Consider the following 22,125-nt stretch of genomic DNA (forward strand, 5'->3'; position numbering starts at 1 on the left):
AGCAGCACGGTCTCCGTTTTAAGGGCTGTAAACCGAGGAGAACAGCGGTTAGGGGACCTACCCCAGTCACACAGCTTGAACAGGGTGGAACCAAGGAGGGAAGCCTGGCAGACTCCAGACGCCTGAGGAGGGTGTGTGTGGTATGTGTGTGTTTACAGGGTGATGCGGGGTGGTGTGTATACTGTGTATAGCGTGTGTGGTGTGTGTGTGTGTGTGTGTGTGTGTGTGTAGTGTGATGTGGGTGGTGTGTACAGTGCATATAGGGCGGTATGTGCGTGTGTGGGTGTGTATATGCCTGCACATGCGCACACACGTACATGTAGGGAAGGTCCGCGGCGGAGAGCGCAGGATGCTTACCCTCTGCACCACGCCAGCCCCCAGAGGCCCTGCAGAGCTACCCAGCCTCCAGCACTGCAGAGCTTGATCTTCCGTCCTTGCTAACAGAGGCGATATCCACTCTCAGGGGAGAGAGCGAAAGCAGCAAGGAGGCCAAAGCAGGAGGACAAGAGGGCAGCCCGTGGGAAGGAACTGGCCTCTGCCACCCCAGGCCCCTCCGCATTCTGTTCTTTCCTTGGCCCTTGCCTGCGCTAAGCCCCAGAGCACCCGGGAGAGCGGGTCTGCCAGGTCCAGAGCTGTGCTTGCTGGGACGGGGCCCCCAGTACCTGCAGGTGTCTCTGACCAACCTGAACCAAGGGTGTTGACGGGCTCCTTGTCCACAGGATGAAGTTCCGCAAGCCGTGTGCTGTCCCGTGAATGGCTGGCATGGTCCAGGAGGCCGCCTGATCTCACCCTTGGAGCAGATTCACTCCCATCATTTCATGAATTTGTCGCCCGGTCGGGGATCAGGCAAGAGAGCATCTGCCTGGACGGGGGCTGGATGTTAACCACTGGGGGAGCTTGGCTTTCTGGCCCCTCTGCCCGGCTGCCCTTGGAAGAGTCCTGCAGGTAGTGCCATGGGTTCCAGAGGGCAAAGGCGATCTTCTTGTATTCCCTGCAGAAGTTCTGGTTCAGGATCCCATAGACGATGGCATTAAGGCAGCTGTTGAAATAAGCCACGAAGTAGCTAGTGACAAAGAGGCCCTCTGGGACCCGGGGAGCCACTTCTGAGTCGATGGCCACAGCAAGGCCGATGCAGTTCAGTGGTGCCCAGCAGATGGCAAAGATCACAAACACCATGAAAGTGGTCAGAAAGCTCCGGATGTTACTGGACCACAGGCACGGATTGTCCTCTGACTTGACCTTCCTGCAGGCCCGGAGCACCAGCATCCAGAGGCGCAGGTAACAGAAGCACACAACAGCCATGGGGGGAGGAAGTGGACGACCGCCACTGCCACCGTGTACCGGGCACTGGCCGTCTGGATGAAGGTGCAGGAGTAGATGAGTGGGTCATACTCCAGGAACCCCACGAAGAAGCTGGGTACCAGGGCCAGCAGGGTGAGGAGCCGGACAAGGCAGATGTAGAGGGGGGTGTGCCAGTGGCAGTAGATGCGGTGGTAGGTCACGCTGTGGCAGACGTAGCAGTAGCGTTTAATGGCAATGGCGGTGATGTCGAAGATGGAGCCGATGACGCTCAGGCCCATCACAAAGGCGCTGGCCTTGCAGCGTGCCTCCCCCAGGGCCCAGCCGTCGTGGAATATGGCCAAGGGGATTAGCGGGTAGGGGTACAAGGCCAGGTCATTCAATGCCAGACTCACCAAGAACAAATTACCTGGAGCGGGAAACAGGAAGGAAGAGTCAGGACGAAACCCCACGATCTCTATTCTGTAGAATATTCTAGCCTTTGTCCCTCACAGGAGGGACTCTCCCAGGACATGGATGCGCCACTGCCACCATATGTCTGTGGGTAGTCTGCGGAGGCTGCTGTGACCACCTCAGGGGTCCAAAGCATCAGGCAGAGGGAAAGGATCCAGAAGGCGCAGCAACCAGAAAAGTCAGGCTGTGGTCTGGCTTCAAGGGGGTTTGGAAAAAGGGAGCTTCAGAGCCACTCAGCGGGGAGTTCCCCTGAGTCAGACCCTCAGGTGAAGCAGACTGTACTTGCAGCTACATGCAAACCCACAAGGTAGAGAAAGGGCGTTCCCAGCCCTCTCTGTCCTGACACACAGTCTCAACCCATCTCAGGGAAGACTCCATAGGACGTGCCCCTGGGAAGCTGGAAGACCCACAAGCAGCCTTCTTGAAGTGCCTATTTTGGTCTCAGATGCTTGGGGTAACTCCGCTTAGAACTGACCGAAAAGACATCTGTTAGCTCCCTGGGAGTTCTTAGGACCCAACTGCTCCTGAGTCCAGAGCTAGGTTAGGGCCCGAGGGAGGCAGGATGTAACTGAATAGAAAGGAGATGATTTGGATACTTAAAGTGCTTTCCAGGTAGTGAGCTTCCGTGTCTCTCGAGGTATTCAAGTACAAGTTGGATGGTAAAGGAGAAGCCTGCCTCAGATTGAACTGCGAGATTCCTTCCTATTCTACTATCTCAGGGATCTATTTACTTAATGGGAGAAAAGCCCCCTCAAATTCTGTCTGGTTGGTACTACAAGGCAAGAAACGTACATCTTAGTACCTGCTTGGGATGCGGGGGAGTCTCCTTCTTGTTCATTTAATTCTCAGCCTTGTTCTCTGTCTCCACTGGTGGATTTCAGGTTCTGACTCCACTACTGAGAACTTACTTGGTCTCAAGAAAGAGAGGGATTTCCTCTCTCGAATTTCTTGTTTTCAGCTGAATCAGGATCCCTTGTCTCTTCCTAGAATTTTAAGTGTTCTTTTTGGTTAATTAAAGTAGAGCTGATTTACAATATTGTATTAGTTTCAGGTGTACAACATAGTGATTCAGTATTATTTTTTTCATTCAACAAACATTTATTGATTAACTGGGAGGAAAGTGATACAGACACAAGGCATAATTCCTGCCTTCAAAAAGCTGCAGAGACAGATAAAGCAGATGAAAAATCAGATAGTATTAATGAAAGCACAGAGGTGACTCAGTATTTTTATAGATTATACTCCATTTAAGGTTATTATAAAATATTGGCTATATTCCCTGTGCAGTACTTGTAGTTTATTTATTTTGTACATAGTGTTTTGTCTCTCTAAATCCCTTATCACTATGTTGCCCCTCCGCCTTCCCTCTCCCCACTGATAACCGCTGGTTTGTTCTCTATATCTGTGAATCTGCTACTTTTTTGTTATATTCACTAGTTTGTTGTATTTTTTAGATTTCACATATAAGTGATAAAATACAGTATTTGTCTTTCTCTGTCTGACTTATTCTACCAGGCATAATACTCTCCAGGTCCATCCATGTTGTTGCAAATGGCAAAATTTCATTCTTTGTTATGGCTGAGTAATATTCCAGTGTGTGTGTGTGTGTGTGTGTGTGTGTGTGTGTATACACCACATCTTTTTTATCCTTTCATCTGTTGATAGACACATAGGTTGCTTCCATACCTTGGTAACTGTAAGTAATGCTGCTATGAACATTGGGGTGCATGTATCTTTTTAAATTAGTGTTTTCTTTTTGGGGGGATATATACCCAGCAGTGGAACTGCTGGATCTTATGGGCAGCCTACTGAATGGGAGAAAATTATTTGCAAATGATATGTCCGATAAGGGGTTAATATCCAAAATATAAATAGCTCATGCAACTCAATATCAAAAAAACAAACAACCTGATCAAAAAATGGGCAGAAGACCTGAATAGATGTTTTTCCAAAGAAGACATCCAAATGGCCAACAGGCACATGAAAAGATGCTCAACATCACTAATCACCAGGGAAATACAAATCAAAACCACAATGAGATATCATCTGACACTTGTCAGAATGACTACGATTAAAAAGAACACAAATAACAAATGCTGGCGAGGGTGTGGAGAAAAGGGAACCCTCGTACACTGTTGGTGGGAATGTAAACTGATGAGCCATTGTGGAAAACGGTATGGAGACTGCTCAAAAAAAAAAAAATTAAATGTTGTTTTGACATTGGGAAGTGGCGCTGGAAGTTGGAGTGATCTGGGGTAATCTCAGTCCTGCCACTTTGAACTTGACCTAGTCACTGAACTTCTTTTCTCTGTGACTATTGTTTCATCCGTTCCCTCCTTTCCTTTTGCAGCCCTCCTTCCCCCTCGTCACACACACTCCACATGATTATTTCTGTGAAGAAAATCCCTTCTTCCCACGTGGGAATACTGGTCTCTGCAGCGTCCACTGGCTTCCTGGCTGAGCGGCAAAGAAGCGTTTGGCCCTTGCAAGCACATGTGGAGAAAGTCAAGAGCGGCTGGGAGCGGGTGCCAGCTCAGCCAGCTGTTCCCAAGAATGCAAGTCAAGCTCTGCCGTGTTAATGTGGTTCATCCCCTAATAATGCCCCAGAAGCTGGCAAACAGCTTGTAAATAGTGGGAAGAACACATTCAACTCCATGTGGAAAGTGTTTCAATTACTCTCCCCCATTACTCCTGAGGTTCCTATAAGGCTGAAATCAACCAGTTTCTGCTGTAGGTCCATCTGCCCTCAGACGTCATACCGTCTCCCGACCTTCTTGACACAATTCCAAGTTAGACGAATAAAATTCTTGCTTTTGGGGGCTTCCCTGGTGGCGCAGTGGTTGAGAATCCGCCTGCCAATGCAGGGGACACGGGTTCGAGCCCTGGTCTGGGAAGATCCCACATGCCGCGGAGCAACTGGGCCCGTGAGCCACGATTACTGAGCCTGCGCGTCTGGAGCTTGTGCTCCGCAACAAGAGAGGCCGCGACAGTGAGAGGCCCGCGCACCGCGATGAAGAGTGGCCCCCCCTCGCCGCAACTAGAGAAAGCCCTCGCACAGAAACGAAGACCCAACACAGCCATAAATAAATAAATTAATTAATTAAAAAAAAAAAATTCTTGCTTTGTTTCCCATCTGTAAGAAGCCAGACCCTGTCTAGATGACAGTCAAAGGGAGAGCCAGTTCTCTATTCATGTTTTCCCCAGACAGGTGAGAAATCAACCAGGACACACAGCAGCGCTTATCATCCGGGGCACAGGCTTCTAATGAATATTTATATCACGAGTCTTGGCGTGACTTATTTCCATCTGCCCCTATCAGACAGGGCGTATTAGTGGAGACAGACCTCAACAACAAGGTTTTGTACTAATATGGAACTCCCTTCCCTTTGCATTCATATACAAAGCACATCCCTCCACACGTACAGCCACCACAATCCCCTCCCCCCTGGCCTACTTTATCCTTCTTCTGGGGAAATCTAGTCCTTAATGGAATCTGGAAATCTGAGAAAGAGCCAGCAGATGTTCAGCTATCTAGTTTTCATCAGATAGGAGAATTCTGGAAGATAAAGCTACCTTTATCTTGCTCTTCCCTGTACCCACCCTATTTTCCTAGAGGAATTTCTTGGTTTTAAATTGTCTCTGGTCATTGAGCTAAAATGGGCAATGTAGAAATGGATAGTCATTGAGTCATTTGCTCAACAAATCTGCTGAGTATTTACTAGGTATTGGCTCTGGCCTATGCTGGGGCATGGTGAGCGAGAGAGACACATCCCCCCCTCTTACAAAGCTCGTGGTCTCATAGAAGAGACAATTTAATAAAATCAAGACGTGATGAGGGTTACGATAGGGAAGTAAACAGATGATCTATCATTTCCAACAGGGTTAAACTTTCCATGCCTTGAGGTCTTCTTCCATCCTCCACTTGCTCAAACGTGTAATATATTTATTGAGCACCTATCACACTTGGGTAGGGCGCAGTGATGGGTGAAAGACACGCCCCTGCCATTGAGATGCTAACAGTGTTGTTGGGGAAAGAGACACAGAAACAGTGGGTCTTCAGTGTGGTGAGAGCTGGGTTGGAGGCTAGCACGAGGCGGTGGGAACAGTGGGGAAGAACTAAGTCGTCTTGGGGCTGAGGGCAGTACTGGAGGATGGGGCTGGTCAAGCAGGACAATTCAGCAAGGGGCCGGACAAAACCACAAAGGCCCTTGTCACAGGCCTGCCTCCATCCCAGGATGGCTGTTCACCTCAAATAGGATCCTGCATGGGAAAAAATTTAAGACATAATAACAGTCTCCAAACGAATGTGAGATATTCTTGTTAGTTATATTCTGGGATAGGCATTTGAAATAACTGAACAGATAATTTATTAAAAATGTGACTTCTTCACAAACACTAAAACAGTGCACTTTTATATTAACATAAGCTCCTAATTAGATTCCCAAATTCTTTGAGGGTGGAGATTGTTTTCTTCCCAAATCACATTGTTTGTGAAAACCCTGGAGCGTGTGGATGAATCATACAAGGGCTGAGTTGAAATCTAACATCACGTTAATTTAAAAAGAAAAGGATTACTAAGCAAGCTAATAGTACAAAAAAAAATATGATGCGGGTATTTTAACCACTTAAAAGAATAAAATATATTTAAGCGCATAGGCATCCATTTAAATAATTAACTGAGATGCTTATTACAAAATCATATTCCATAACCATCAAGGCATTGCTTGGAAACTCTTATGGAAGCATTTTATTACTTTATTTATTTATTTATTTATTTTTTAAGGGAATGCTATTTATTTATTATTTATGTTTGGCTGTGTTGGGTCTTCGCTTCTGTGCGAGGGCTTTCTCTAGTTGTGGCAAGTGGGGGCCACTCTTCATCGCGATGCGCGGGCTTCTCACTATCGCGGCCTCTCTTGTTGCGGAGCACAGGCTCCAGACGCGCAGGCTCAGTAATTGTGGCTCACAGGCCTAGTTGCTCCGCGGCATGTGGGATCTTCCCAGACCAGGGCTCGAACCCGTGTCCCCTGCATTGGCAGGCAGATTCTCAACCACTGCGCCACCTGGGAAGCCCCCATTTTATTACTTTAATTACACTTAGTTATAACAAAACCCCCCCCCCCCGCACAATTGGTATAGTACCTTGATGTTTATAATGTGCATTCACGTAAACTGACTCAATTGTTTCTCACAAGAATCCTTTAAGGTTGATTGCATGATTTCCATTTTACAGATCAAGAAACCAACACTCAGAATATGTGAACAGAGAAAGAGGGAGAAAAAGCAAAAAGAGAAACAAGAGGAAACCAGGAAAAAGAAATGTCAAAGGGATTAAGGGTGTAGAGTTTTTGGTCATCCACAAGAATGAGAAAGAACAGAAAAGTGCCCATGTCACCTGCCAGTTAGGAGATCAGCAGTGATGTTAGCGAGGGCGAATTCTGTTGAGTGTTGGAGGATAAGCTTTTGCACTGGAGGCTGCCCTCCCAACCAGCTTTGCCTTCAAGAGAAATGGAGAGAAATGGACTGGTACTTGGAAAGGGCTATCCTTTGATGGAGAGATTGTGTAAGATATTTTTTTTTTCTTTTCTCTTTCTCTCTCTTTTAAATGAGAGAGGCTTGTATCTGACACATAATAAGCACATAGCAATCTTGTTTTCATTGGGGTATAGTTGATTTACAATGTTGTGTTCATGTCTGCTATACAGCAAAGCGATTCAGTTATACATATATATACGTCCTTTTTTATATTCTTTTCTATTATGGTTTAATCACAGGATATTGAATATAGTTCCCTGTGCTATACAGTAGGACCTTGTTGTTGATCCAGTCCATATATAATAGTTTGCATCTGCTAACTCTACACATAACAATCTTAGCTATTATTTATTATTGCAATTTTTATATTATCAGCTGCATTATTATTTATATTATTATTAGTTTTTATATTATTATAATTATATACAATTATAACAGTTTTATATTATTATTACAAAGAACAAGAAAGAGGCTCATAAGGTTGGACTAAGCTCCCTGGGAGATAAGATGTGAGAAGTCCTATAGGGTGAGGACGATGAAGAAATTAGGACATTGCATCTAGAGTGTAAACACCCTCAGAACTGCAACTTTACTTCCCAACTCCCTAACTTTTCCTCTTTCAGCCATAAGTATTTTAAACTGTTAAGACCTAACAGCAGCATCTGGATCTTCTGAGTTTTGCTGCATATCATGCTAAATACAGACTCCGATTTTGTGCAGGGAAAGAAAAAGGCAGTCTAACATGAAAGTGTTCACACGCGGGGCTGCTAAGGACTCTATGGGAGGAATTAACGAGGATTATGAGCTTTCCTGATTATTTGGCTAAAGACATAATTAAGAGATTTTAAATGCTTTCATTTTTGCCTGGTAAAGAGAAAATAAGTATTCAGAGCCAAAATGTGAAGTTGGAAAGTTCAGGCAATATCAGGGAAGGAGTCCAGTGTAGCCCAGTTTGGTTTTCAGCTGATAAGAAGTCCTCCGAAGCCCGAAAGCTCAGCAGCTTAAAAGACGCCTGTCACCAAGGGGCATCTCCAGGAGTATTCAGTGGTAGGATAGAGCCTGGATGAAGTGGGCTCCACCTTACCTTGTAACACCTGAAGGGCAGGGGCTGTGGGTCTATTAAATATTTCCTCCAGGCCTTTCAAGAGCTTTTGCCTAGGGCCAGCCTGCTTATTCAATCATCATTTACCTCCTCAATCAACAAGTGGGAGGAAAAGGGGCTGCATGGCGGGCTCTGTTCTAATGTAACTGGGGATGCCAACACGTGCCAGGCTGAAAATCCCCATCAGGAAGTCTGCAATGCAGGCACCGGTTCTGGATAAGAGATGATGCAGACTCTAAGCATCGCTGGGCATCCAGAGGACAGAGTGGATTCCGGACAAGGACCTGGGTGTTCAGCAAGCAAATCCTCCATGTTTTCCTGTCAAATATTCCCCATCCTTTTTCCTTACAAATCACAGGGATGTCCTAGGTATGGATATGCATCCGCTCACTAACAACACCTTTCCGACAGCCTCTTAATCCATCTGCAGTACAAGAATCCATTGTCAGACCATGGCTCCTGACCCTCACCAGGGAAATTAGGGTCCCTGTGCCTATGGGCCAAGAACCATGAATGCTGTTGTGCTTTCCCCTTGCTGATGCAGACTATCTCGATGTTACAATAAGGACACGTTTCTCTCAGCTCTCTTCTGTGTGGCTGATAGTCAGGATGGTGCAGGTAAGGGCAGGAGGCTCAATTTTACAGGCAGTTTAAAGCAGGCAGCCTCCAGCCAGACTGGCAAGAGGCATATACACACTACTATATATAAAATAGATAACTAGTAAGAACCTGCTGTATAGCACAGGGAACTCTACTCAATACTCTGTAATGACCTATATGGGGAAAAAATCTAAAAAAAAAAAAAAAAGAGTGGAGATATATATATGTATAACTAATGCACTTTGCTGTGTACCTGAAACTAACACAACATTGTAAATCAACTATACTGCAATAAAAATTTTAAAAAAAGACAAACTCCCTAAGGAGTCACTGGGGCACAATTTTAGGGAACCCACTGGCCACACAGGAACAGCAGGGATCAAGATACACCCTAGTGCAGGTGCCAGTCAGTGTCTGAGGACAAGAGTGAGGTGTACTTTGGGCTTTCAGTGCTCAAAGCAATTCATTTCCATGAGAATTGTACTGATGGCGTGAGCAGTGCTGAGTAGACCTCACCTCATGAAGCAAAATTAATACCTTCTGTCTCACTGCTTTCCTGGTATCTTGTCCACTTCAATTTGTTTCAGCAAATCTATATTCAGTTTTAGAAATGGAATAAAAGTCTCTGCTCTCAAGGATTTCACAGTCCAGTGGGGAGAGAAGAAAAACTAAGAGCAATACAGTGAGGGAGGTGTTGTATGGGGAGGGCATGCGGGAGCCTGGGCTGGGCCGGAGGCGGGGGTGGGGGGAAGACAGTAATCACACCTTTTATGTTATTAATGATAAAAATCAACAACCCGCAGGGGAGCTGAGGAAGGGGTTTGAAAGAGATATTCAATAGCCGAAAAGAGGCAGGGAGCTTGCCAAGATGAGGATAGAGCATCAACCTAGATGGGTGGGATGGCCGGGGGTGGGGGGGGGGAGGGAGGTGCAAGAGGGAGGGGATATATGCATAAATATAGCTGATTCACTTCATTGTACAGCAGAAACTGACACAACATTGTAAAACTATACCCCCATTAAAAAAAAGAAAAGAGCTCCTCCTCCTGCTTCTCGCGCGCGCGAGCTCGCGAGGCTGACGGGGCTGAGCCTCGGCCCGCAGTGGGGCGGAGGGAAGCGCGGCCTACGTCACTAGCGCCACCGCCGGGCCTCGCTGCTGACTGGGCGCTCCAGGGGAACCAGCTCCACGCCCTCCCTGCCCCCGGCCCCCCGGCCCCCCGGCCCCCCGACCCCCCGGCCCCGGGCGCGCGCCCTGGGAGAATCCAGGCGGTGCTGGAGCTCCAGGCTGAGCTGCAGTCCCGACCCTGCGTGGCGGGGAGCGAGGTGCCACACTCCGTCAGGTGGATGCTGTGACAGTTCACATCTTTGGCTTCGAATGAAATACGTTGGAAAAAAAGGCAAGTGTATGTGTCAGAATCTCTCCAGTTCTACCAACGTACCTACAGACAAGACTAAATGAATTGAAATGAAGTGTTCTCTGCACCACTAAACTGGGGTCTGAAGGCGTGTGGATGAAAGGCTCTTGGTGCTCCAGCCAGGCATCAGGGCTGTGCCTCTGAGGTGGGAGAGCCAACTTCAGGACACTGGTCCACAAGAGACCTCCCAGCTCCACGTAATACCAAACGGCAAAAATCTCTCACAGATCTCCATCTCAACATCAAGACCCAGCTTCACTCAACGACCAGCAAGCTACAGTGCTGGACACCCTATGCCAAACAACTAGCAAGAGAGGAACACAGCCCCATCCATTAACAGAGAGGCTGCCTAAAATCATAATAAGGCCACAGACACCCCAAAACACACCACCAGACGTGGACGAACCCACCAGAAAGACAAGATCCAGCCTCATCCACCAGAACACAGGCACTAGTTCCCTCCACCAGGAAACCTACACAACCCACTGAACCAACCTTAGCCACTGGGGACAGATACCAAAAACAACGGGAACTACGAACCTGCAGCCTGTGAAAAGGAGACCCCAAACACAGTAAGATAAGCAAAATGAGAAGACAGAAAAACACACAGCAGATGAAGGAGCAGGGTCAAAACACACCAGACCTAACAAATGAAGAGGAAATAGGTAGTCTACCTGAAAAAGAATTCAGAATAATGATAGTAAGGATGATCCAAAGTCTTGGAAATAGAATAGACAAAATGCAAGAAACATTTAACAAGGACGTAGAAGAACTAAAGAGGAACCAAGAAACGATGACAAGCACAATAAATGAAATTAAAAATACTCTAGATGGGATCAATAGCAGAATAACTGAGGCAGAAGAACGGATAAGTGACCTGGAAGATAAAATGGTGGAAATAACTACTGCAGACCAGAATAAAGAAAAAAGAATGAAAAGAACTGAGGACAGTCTCAGAGACCTCTGGGACAACATTAAACGCACCAACATTCGAATTATAGGGGTCCCAGAAGAAGAAGAGAAAAAGAAAGGGACTGAGAAAATATTTGAAGAGATTATAGTTGAAAACTTCCCTAATATGGGAAAGGAAATAGTTAATCAAGTCCTGGAAGCACAGAGAGTCCCATACAGGATAAATCCAAGGAGAAACACACCAAGACACATATTAATCAAACTATCAAAAATTAAATATAAAGAAAACATATTAAAAGCAGCAAGGGAAAAACAACAGATAACACACAAGGGCATCCCCATAAGGTTAACAGCTGATCTTTCAGCAGAAATGCTGCAAGCCAGAAGGGAGTGGCAGGATATACTTAAAGTGATGAAGGAGAAAAACCTACAACCAAGATTACTCTACCCAGCAAGGATCTCATTCAGATTTGATGGAGAAATTAAAAGCTTTACAGACAAGCGAAAGCTGAGAGAGTTCAGCACCACCAAACCAGCTTTACAACAAATGCTAAAGGAACTTCTCTAGGCAAGAAACACAAGAGAAGGAAAACACCTACAATAACAAACCCAAAAAATTTAAGAAAATGGGAATAGGAACATACATATCGATAATTACCTTAAATGTAAATGGATTAAATGCTCCCACCAAAAGACACAGACTGGCTGAATGGATACAAAAACAAGACCCATCTATATGCTGTCTACAAGAGACCCACTTCAGACCTAGAGACACATACAGACTGAAAGTGAGGGGATGGAAAAAGATATTCCATGCAAATGGAAATCAAAAGAAAGCTGGAGTAGCAATTCTCATATCAGACAAAATAGACTTTAAAATAAAGACTATTACAAGAGACAAAGACGGACACTATATAATGATCAAGGGATCGATCCAAGAGGAAGGTATAACAATTGTAAATATTTATGCACCCAACATAGGAGCACCTCAATACATAAGGCAAATACTAACAGCCATAAAAGGGGAAATCGACAGTAACACAATCATAGTAGGGGACTTTAACACCCCACTTTCACCAATGGACAGATCATCCAAAATGAAAATAAATAAGGAAACACAAGCTTTAAATGATACATTAAACAAGATGGACTTAATTGATATTTATAGGACATTCCACCCAAAAACAACAGAATACACATTTTTCTCAAGTGCTCATGGAACATTCTCCAGGATAGATCATATCTTGGGTCACAAATCAAGCCTTGGTAAATTTAAGAAAATTGAAATCGTATCAAGTATCTTTTCCGACCACAACGCTATGAGACTAGATATCAATTACAGGAAAAGATCTGTAAAAAATACAAACACATGGAGGCTACACAATACACTACTTAATAACGAAGTGATCACTGAAGAAATCAAAGGGGAAATCAAAAAATACCTAGAAACAAATGACAATGGAGACACGACGATCCAAAACCTATGGGATGCAGCAAAAGCAGTTCTAAGAGGGAAGTTTATAGCAATACAAGCCTACATCAAGAAACAGGAAACATCTCGAATAAACAACCTAACCTTGCACCTAAAGCAATTAGAGAAAGAAGAACAAAAAAACCCCAAAGCTAGCAGAAGGAAAGAAATCATAAAGATCAGATCAGAAATAAATGAAAAAGAAATGAAGGAAACAATAGCAAAAATCAATGAAACTAAAAGCTGGTTCTTTGAGAAGATAAACAAAATTGATAAACCATTAGCCAGACTCATCAAGAGAAAAAAGGAGAAGACTCAAATTAATAGAATTAGAAATGAAAAAGGAGAAGTAACCACTGACACTGCAGAAATACAAACGATCATAAGAGATTACTACAAGCAACTCTATGCTAATAAAATGGACAACCTGGAAGAAATGGACAGATTCTTAGAAATGCACAACCTGCCGAGACTGAACCAGGAAGAAATAGAAAATATGAACAGACCAATCACAAGCACTGAAATTGAAACTGTGATTAAAAATCTTCCAACACACAAAAGCCCAGGACCAGATGGCTTCACAGGCGAATTCTATCAAACATTTAGAGAAGAGCTAACACCTATCCTTCTCAAACTCTTCCAAAATATTGCAGAGGGAGGAACACTCCCCAACTCATTCTACGAGGCCACCATCACCCTGATACCAAAACCAGGCAAAGATGTCACAAAGAAAGAAAACTACAGGCCAATATCACTGATGAACATAGATGCAAAAATCCTCAACAAAATACTAGCAAACAGAATCCAACAGCACATTAAAAGGATCATACACCATGATCAAGTGGGGTTTATTCCAGGAATGCAAGGATTCTTCAATATACGCAAATCAATCAACGTGATACATCATATTAACAAATTGAAGGAGAAAAACCATATGATCATCTCAATAGATGCAGAGAAAGCTTTCGACAAAATTCAACACCCATTTATGATAAAAGTCCTGCAGAAAGTAGGCATAGAGGGAACTTTCCTCAACATAATAAAGGCCGTATATGACAAACCCACAGCCAACATTGTCCTCAATGGTGAAAAACTGAAACCATTTCCACTAAGATCAGGAACAAGACAAGGTTGCCCACTCTCACCACTATTATTCAACATAGTTTTGGAAGTGTTAGCCACAGCAATCAGAGACGAAAAAGAAATAAAAGGAATCCAAATCGGAAAAGAAGAAGTAAAGCTGTCACTGTTTGCAGATGACATGATACTATACATAGAGAATCCAAAAGATGCTACCAGAAAACTACTAGAGCTAATCAATGAATTTGGTAAAGTAGCAGGATACAAAATTAATGCACAGAAATCTCTTGCATTCCTGTATACTAATGATGAAAAATCTGAAAGTGAAATTAAGAAAACACTCCCGTTTACCATTGCAACAAAAAGAATAAAATACCTAGGAATAAACCTACCTAAGGAGACAAAAGACCTGTATGCAGAAAATTATAGGACACTGATGAAAGAAATTAAAGATGATACAAATAGATGGAGAGATATACCATGTTCTTGGATTGGAAGAATCAACATTGTGAAAATGACTCTGCTACCCAAAGCAATCTACAGATTCAATGCAATCCCTATCAAACTACCACTGGCATTTTTCACAGAACTAGAACAAAAAATTTCACAATTTGTATGGAAACACAAAAGACCCCGAATAGCCAAAGCAATCTTGAGAACGAAAAATGGAGCTGGAGGAATCAGGCTCCCTGACTTCAGACTATATTACAAAGCTACAGTAATCAAGACAGTTTGGTACTGGCACAAAAACAGAAATATAGATCAATGGAACAGGATAGAAAGCCCAGAGATAAGCCCACGCACATATGGTCACCTTATCTTTGATAAAGGAGGCAAGCATATACAGTGGAGAAAAGACAGCCTCTTCAATAAGTGGTGCTGGGAAAATTGGACAGGTACATGTAAAAGTATGAAATTAGAACACTCCCTAACACCATACACAAAAATAAACTCAAAATGGATTAAAGACCTAAGTGTAAGGCCAGACACTATCAAACTCTTAGAGGAAAACATAGGCAGAACACTGTATGACATAAGTCACAGCAAGATCCTTTTTGACCCAGGTCCTAGAGAAATGGAAATAAAAACACAAATAAACAAATGGGACCTAATGAAACTTAAAAGCTTTTGCACAGCAAAGGAAACCATAAACAAGACCAAAAGACAACCCTCAGAATGGGAGAAAATATTTGCAAATGAAGCAACGGACAAAGGATTAATCTCCAAGATTTACAAGCAGCTCATGCAGCTCAATAACAAAAAAACAAACAACCCAATCCAAAAATGGGCAGAAGACCTAAATAGACATTTCTCCAAAGAAGAGATACAGATTGCCAACAGACACATGAAAGAATGCTCAACATCATTAATCATTAGAGAAATGCAAATCAAAACTACAATGAGGTATCATCTCACACCGGTCAGAATGGCCATCATCAAAAAATCTAGAAACAATAAATGCTGGAGAGGGTGTGGAGAAAAGGGAACACTCTTGCACTGTTGGTGGGAATGTAAATTGATACAGCCACTATGGAGAACAGTATGGAGGTTCCTTAAAAAACTAAAAATAGAACTACCATATGACCCAGCAATCCCACTACTGGGCATATACCCTGAGAAAACCATAATTCAGAAAGAGTCATGTACCAAAATATTCATTGCAGCTCTGTTTACAATAGCCAGGACATGGAAGCAACCTAGGTGTCCATCATCGGATGAATGGATAAAGAAGATGTGGCACATATATACAATGGAATATTACTCAGCCATAAAAAGAAATGAAATGGAGGTGTTTGTAATGAGGTGGATGGAGTTAGAGTCTGTCATACAGAGTGAAGTAAGTCAGAAAGAGAAAAACAAATACAGTATGCTAACACATATATATGGAATCTAAGGGAAAAAAAAAAAAAAAAAAAGAGGTCATGAAGAACCTAGTGGCAAGATGGGAATAAAGACACAGACCTACTAGAGAATGGACTTGAGGATATGGGGAGGGGGAGGGGTGAGATGTGACAGGGTGAGAGAGTGTCATGGACATATATACACTACCAAATGTAAAATAGATAACTAGTGGGAAGCAGCCGCATAGCACAGGGAGATCAGCTCGGTGCTTTGTGACCACCTAGAGGGGTGGGATAGGGAGGGTGGGAGGGAGGGAGATGCAAGAGGGAAGAGATATGGCAACATATGTATATGTGTAACTGATTCACTTTGTTATAAAGCAGAAGCTAGCACACCATTGTAAAGCAATTATACTTCAATAAAGATGTTTAAAAAAAAAAAAAAAAAAAAAGAAAAGAGCACAGACCGTGTGGAAGCAACAGCAGCTCGTGTCGCATTGAGTGGGAGAAGTGAGACAAGTCTGTGACATTGAGGGGGTTAGGCAGGTCCCGGAGGCTCGTTCCAGCCGTCCTCTGGAGCTGGATGCCATTCTGTAGATGGAGGGTGGTCCCTGGAGGCAGGGGTGACCCTGGCCGTGGTAACAGGGAGGGTAGAGGAGTGGGGAAAGCTGTCTGGTGACTATGGACATGGTTTGCTCAAGGGAGAATGAGGGTGTAAATTGGGGCAGTAGGAGGAGGGGGACAGGAAAGGGGGAAATGGAGAGACGCTATGAGACAAAAATCAGGAGGGCTTGGGGAATGAAGGAACCAAAGAGGACTCCCAGGGATCAGGTGTCTGAGAGAGGAAGGAGGTCCAAAAACTAGCATCAGGTAAGCCAAGGGAATGGAAGGTCTCAAGGAGGGAGTGGCCCTCAGTGTCACACACAGCACAGAGGGGCATTTCCCACGAGGGCAGACCCCAGGGGGCTGAGGAGGAAATGGGAAGCAATGAGGTGATTAATGGATGTAAACTGTTATATTAATATGTCTGGCTGAAAAGAGAAGGAGAAAGTTAGAAGTTAGAAGGAGACATAAGACCAAGGAAAGATTTTTTTTCTTTTAAACAAAGGAGCCCCTTTGTGTGTGTGTGTGTGTGTGTGTGTGTGTAAGCTAAAGAGAAAGAGACCGAAATTGAAAATACAGAAGAGAGAGAAGGAACTTGATGGAGGAAAGTTCTGTGAGAGCAGGAGAGGGAGAGAGAGAAAATACAGGGATGAACATTGGTGAGGTCTGGGCTGGGGATGAGTGACAGGGGCGGGCACAAGGAGAAGTCCTCAGATGCTATCAGGAGGGCCTGAAGTGTGGCAAGCCCCAGAAAGCACACACTAAGAAATATGAAATGCCACCAGTGCCACTCAATGTGTAAGGCTCTGGAAACGTAGCAAAGAGTGTAACACACAGCTGGCCTTACCTTCTAAGTTGGGGCAGTGCCCTGAATCTGCCTCACATCTTCCCTCCATCCCTTCCTGTCTGCCTTGCTCTAGTGCCATCTCTGAAAAAGTCAACCCAAAGCACGAGCAACAGAACCTGAAGACAGGGGAGTCCCTCCCTCAAAAAGGACAGTTAATCTAACCACCTACCCCGCTATCAGGAACATCCCTGTTACGAATGATGAGAGTCTGCTGCACAGAGAAACTGGGTTTGTAATAGTCAAGTAGAGGATACTGACCCCTGCTAAGAATGCTGCTGCGACCTCAATATGGGCTGTGTGCCTTAGTCATTGGAAATACACATGTTCTCATTGTCACAGCCCTATTTTCTTAATAGCGATGAATTAAGGAACCAGACTCAATTACAGAAAGCTCTAAGATAAATGTTTCTTAAAGTAAGTCCATACTCTTCAGTAAGAGAAGACCTGATTAATAGTGGAATGGGTGCTAGCTATTCAAACTGCTGTAGGTTTTCAGGCATCTTTTGAAATCTCAATCTGCCAAAGTTATTTAGCTTACATTAATACTATGATTTTTCATAGTATGTATGACTATCATCAATAAAGCCATGGGTCAAATAAAAATTGGTTGTGTGACCGGAGCAGCCTTTAATGTGTCAGGAATTAATATCGTTTAGATAAAGCGTTAAAATTTTTTCTGGTGCTGGGCTGTAGCAGACTCAAAGGGAGTCAGGAAGGATAGGACATACGGTGTGCCAGCAATTTAACATTCTCATTACCCACCCAAGCCAAATCAATAAGGTTTCCATGAACTTCGCTAGGAGAGCAGAAGAGGCCAGCCCTCCTTGGGATGGAGGAGGGGAGAATAAGCTTGTCTCCTTCAGGCAAAAAGAAGAAGCACCCTCAACCTTCAGCCACCCCGCCCGTGGTAGGCAGCCCACCGGGTCTCCTCTAAACACCCTGCTAGTCAGGAAGAGAGGCCCTGCCTCCTCATTGCGTCCCTGGGCAGGAAATGAATTCTTGTGGCTGTTACAAAAGGGCGATAGGATGGAAATATTAAATACAGCTTTCTGATAGTAACCTGCGCTTTCCTAGTAGATAAGCCTCTACTCAAAGGACACAATAATATCTTGAAAAAGTTACTGCAGATAATACGAGCATCCACTACTGAAATGACTGAGTTAGAAAGCTTACTTTTTTTCTTCCAGTTTTATTGAGATATAATTGACATCCAGCACTGTATAAGCTTAAGGCATACAGCATGATGATTTGACTTATATACACCATGATTACCGCAATAAGTTTAGTGAACATCCATCATTTCATATAGATACAAAAAGAAATAGAAAAAAAGACATTTTTCCTGTGATGAGAACTCCTAGGATCTACTCTCTTAACAGCTTTCATATGTAACACACAGCAGAGTTAGTTATATGCAGCCTGTTGTACATTACATCCCTAGTACTTATTTATCTTGTAACTGGAAGTTTGTGCCTTTTGACTGCCTTCTCCCAGTTCCGTCTCCCCTCAGCTCCTGCCTCTGGTAACCACAAATCTGCCCTCTTTGTCTATGAGTTTGTTTGTTTGTTTTTGAAGTATAATTAACCTATAACAATATGTTAGTTCCTAGGGCAAAATACAGGGATTCAATACGTCTTAACATTTCAAAATGATCACTACGATAAGTCTAGTCACCATCTGTCACCATAGTTACTTGTTCTTAATAATATGAAGTTTCCAATATTATGCACAGAAGCTCACATTTTTATTTTTTGTTTGTTCTTTAGATAAAAAATCATGGAGTCACAGGGCCACATAAAATATATATAACAATTTGTTAAAAATAGCCTTTCTGAATGGTCAGCCTCCTTAGAAAAGCATGTTTAAGCTATATAATTGGCTTTCTGCTATCTTTTCATTTTAATTCACTCTAATATTTGAGTTGCCCCTAAGACCCAAACTGGGAAATGACAAACAGGTCATTGAGCTTCTCCCCAAGCTGGAATGGTCAGTGTGCTCCAATGACCCTCAGGGCCAGAGTTTAGAGACTCCCTCTCTCTGGTTTTGTCCCCTGGCACACCTGAGTATGGGAAAGTTGAAATGAGAGTGGATTGAAAGGGGAAAAATATTCTCAGGATTGCAACACTATTTTGCCAAATCACTATTTTAATCTTCGTGTAGTCCTACGAATTCCCTGTCTTCATTAAAGACCACGGTTATCGCAAAACAATTTAGTTCCATCCAAGCAGAGGCTGCAGATGTCTGCTTTTGCACTCTCTTGTTTGGAACCAAGATGAGGAGATAAGTCTAGGACGAAAATTCACTGGAGCGTTTCCATTAATTCACTCATTGGCTCAGCAAATATTTCCTAAGCACCTACTGCGTGAACCACAGTGCTTGGCAGGCGAGGGAGGTGTTGAAGATGGTGAGATTTCTGTGGCCAGGGAGGGGCACCATGGGGACCCGCACACATTGGAGCGCCTTGGAGAGCTACGGCTTCCAGCCGCTTGGATTTCCACAGCGCCCGGGTCTGCCGAAAAGTGCGCAAGAAAAACTTTGCCCGATTCACGCTGGCACTGATGCGCCAAGTGCTTCCTGGTCCATTTGCTAGAGCCGCAAGTCGGGGAAAGGCAGCAACTCACCCTAACTTTTGAGTTCAAGACCAAACTCGGGGACTGGTTAGGGAGAAGGGAACGCGGCGCGGGGGCCTGACGAGGGACAAGGCGTTGGGTTGCAGGATCAGGGTCAGGGGCAAGACCAGACACCAGAGGGGGGCCCGACGCAGCAGCGGACGTGGCGCTCACCTGCGTTCCGGAGCTTGCGGTTCCCGAGCACCGAGAGGATGACCAGGAGGTTGCCCACGATGGCCACCGCGGTGGTGACGATGAGCACGGCGGACAGCGCGGGCGCCACCCAGGGCGGCCGGGGGGTCCCGGAGGGTCCCGGAGGGTCCCGCAGGGCCGCGCGCCTCCTGCCCCAGTCCAGACCCGGCTCTCCGCTCGGCCGCCCGCCTCGCAGCAGTTGGCGAAGGAGCCGTTCTCGGGCATCGTGGACCCTCCCGCACCGCGCCAGCCACCACGCACCCGGTCTCTCCGCAGGCTGGGCGCGCAGTGCCGAGTCCGGCGCTCCTGCCGCCCCCTTCCCTACCCAGGTCGCGCGGGCCAGGGAGGAGGCCAGTGGGCAGGGACCTGGAAGAGATAAACATGGACAAGGGACGGAGAAAAAACGTAGGAACGGGAGGAGGATTTGGGGTGCAGGCGTTGCCAAAGGAACGCGTCCCCCCCTCGCTAGCTCAGGAGCAGCTGCGAGGGCGCCGCCAGGCGCTGCCACCCGGAGCCCAGCACGTGCCTGGCCCAGTTCGGGCCTCAGTGCCTGAGCGCACTGTCAGAGAAGCTGTGTCTAGGGACACCCAGATTTTCAGACTAGAAAAGGTGCAGTTCGTCGGGGACCTGCTGATTGGTTGCCAGAAGGTCCCCATGGGGCTGTACAGCCCCCAAAAGGTGGTGACTCCAGGCTATGGGGACAGATCCCAGAGCAAAATAAGGGAGAGGGTTACGCTCTAGGCAGCTGCAGGAGAAAGACGAACCTGTGCTATTTACTGAGCACTTGCTGTTTATGTGGGAAGTATTGGTGATGTCTCTGCCCCGTCCTCCTTAAAAAGCCATGACAATACTTAAATAGATTTAGGAACATCTATTTAAACATGATAATACTTAAATAGATGTATGGTCAATACTGGGGGTTATTATAATGTGGTTTTTGGAGGGGTTAGAACAAGAAGAAGAGTGCACTATGGTTATAGGAAAGAAGGAACTTAGATGCCCTTCCTTTAAAATGTTTGAGCACTTTTACTCTGATAATAACAACTGCTCATCCCTCTTGAGGGTAAATTTATGCCAAGCACTGTCTTAAGCTCTGTTTGCATCACTAGAATCAAAATGACTGATTATCTATCTGGCGAAGAAGTAAAGTACCTGGAACTCTCATACATCGCTTTTATGAGAATGCAAAATGGTACAGCCACTTCAAAGTGCTTGGTAGTCCGGTAGTTTCTTATACAATTAAACATATACCATCCTATGACCAGAAATGAAAAGAAAAGGAAACATATGTCCACAAAAAGATCTGTGCAAGAATTATCCAGAGCAGCCTTACTTATAGTAGCCCAGACCTGGAAACAGCCCAAAGGTCCCTCAAGAGATGAACGGGTAAACAAATTGTGGTAATTGTGAATACCACCCAGCAATAAAAACTACTGATATACACAACATGGATTAATCTAAAAGAACATTATATTGAGCAAAAGAAGCCAGATACGAAAGGGTGCAGTCTATACAATTCCAATTATAGAATGGCCAAAAGCAGGAAAATATCATCTATGGTGATAGTAATCAGAGCAATGGTTGCCCATGGGGGTGAGGATTGACTGGAACAGCACATGAAATGAATTTCTGGGATGTCATTTGTATGTATGTTATTATATGTAAATTATACTCTCCCACCGCCCCCTCCCCCAAATAAAAACAAAAACAAAAAAGAATGCAGTGGAGAGGGAGGGACTCTAATGGCGCGATGATGCAAGAGAAGATAATAATTAAAGCAATAAATTCCTTGAGAGGTGAGCCCATCCAGAGCCCAAGGCAGGTAGATTATTGTTAGGAGAGAGAGGCTTTCTTCCCTGCAGTAGAAATGAAGCAGAAGCCAGTACAAATTCAGAAGTGTTTCTAGATTGGCATGAGATGAGGGAGTTCCTCTCTGACTGCTGTATTCTCAGGGTGTTCGACGCTACCTCATTAGCTGGGATTCAGGGGGAAAGAGTGTGGAAGATTTGAAGACAGGAGAAAGTCTGAAATGTCATTACAGAAAAGAGGAACTTTAACTAGGAAAGCATGGCAGGTGTGTCAGGAGAGCGTGCGCCACCATACAGCTTAAGATGATGGTTTGAAATGAAGCCAGTCAGCCTTGCTGGTGGTTATTATGCAGCAACT

The 22,125-nt window shown here is 44.7% G+C and overlaps 1 protein-coding gene across 1 annotated transcript; it reads right to left on the minus strand.

The window, feature by feature from the left end:
- Positions 1 to 811: 811 nt before the first annotated feature.
- On the minus strand, positions 812 to 20,184 carry MTNR1B (melatonin receptor 1B). The gene is given in 5 exon segments (XM_061202719.1): positions 812 to 876; positions 879 to 1,307; positions 1,310 to 1,708; positions 19,942 to 20,077; positions 20,080 to 20,184. Coding segments are annotated over 5 exon segments (1,134 nt in total).
- Between the last annotated feature and the right edge of the window lie 1,941 nt (positions 20,185 to 22,125).

This window comes from Eubalaena glacialis, chromosome 10 (genome assembly GCF_028564815.1).
Source record: "Eubalaena glacialis isolate mEubGla1 chromosome 10, mEubGla1.1.hap2.+ XY, whole genome shotgun sequence".
NCBI classification, from domain to species: Eukaryota; Metazoa; Chordata; class Mammalia; order Artiodactyla; family Balaenidae; genus Eubalaena; species Eubalaena glacialis.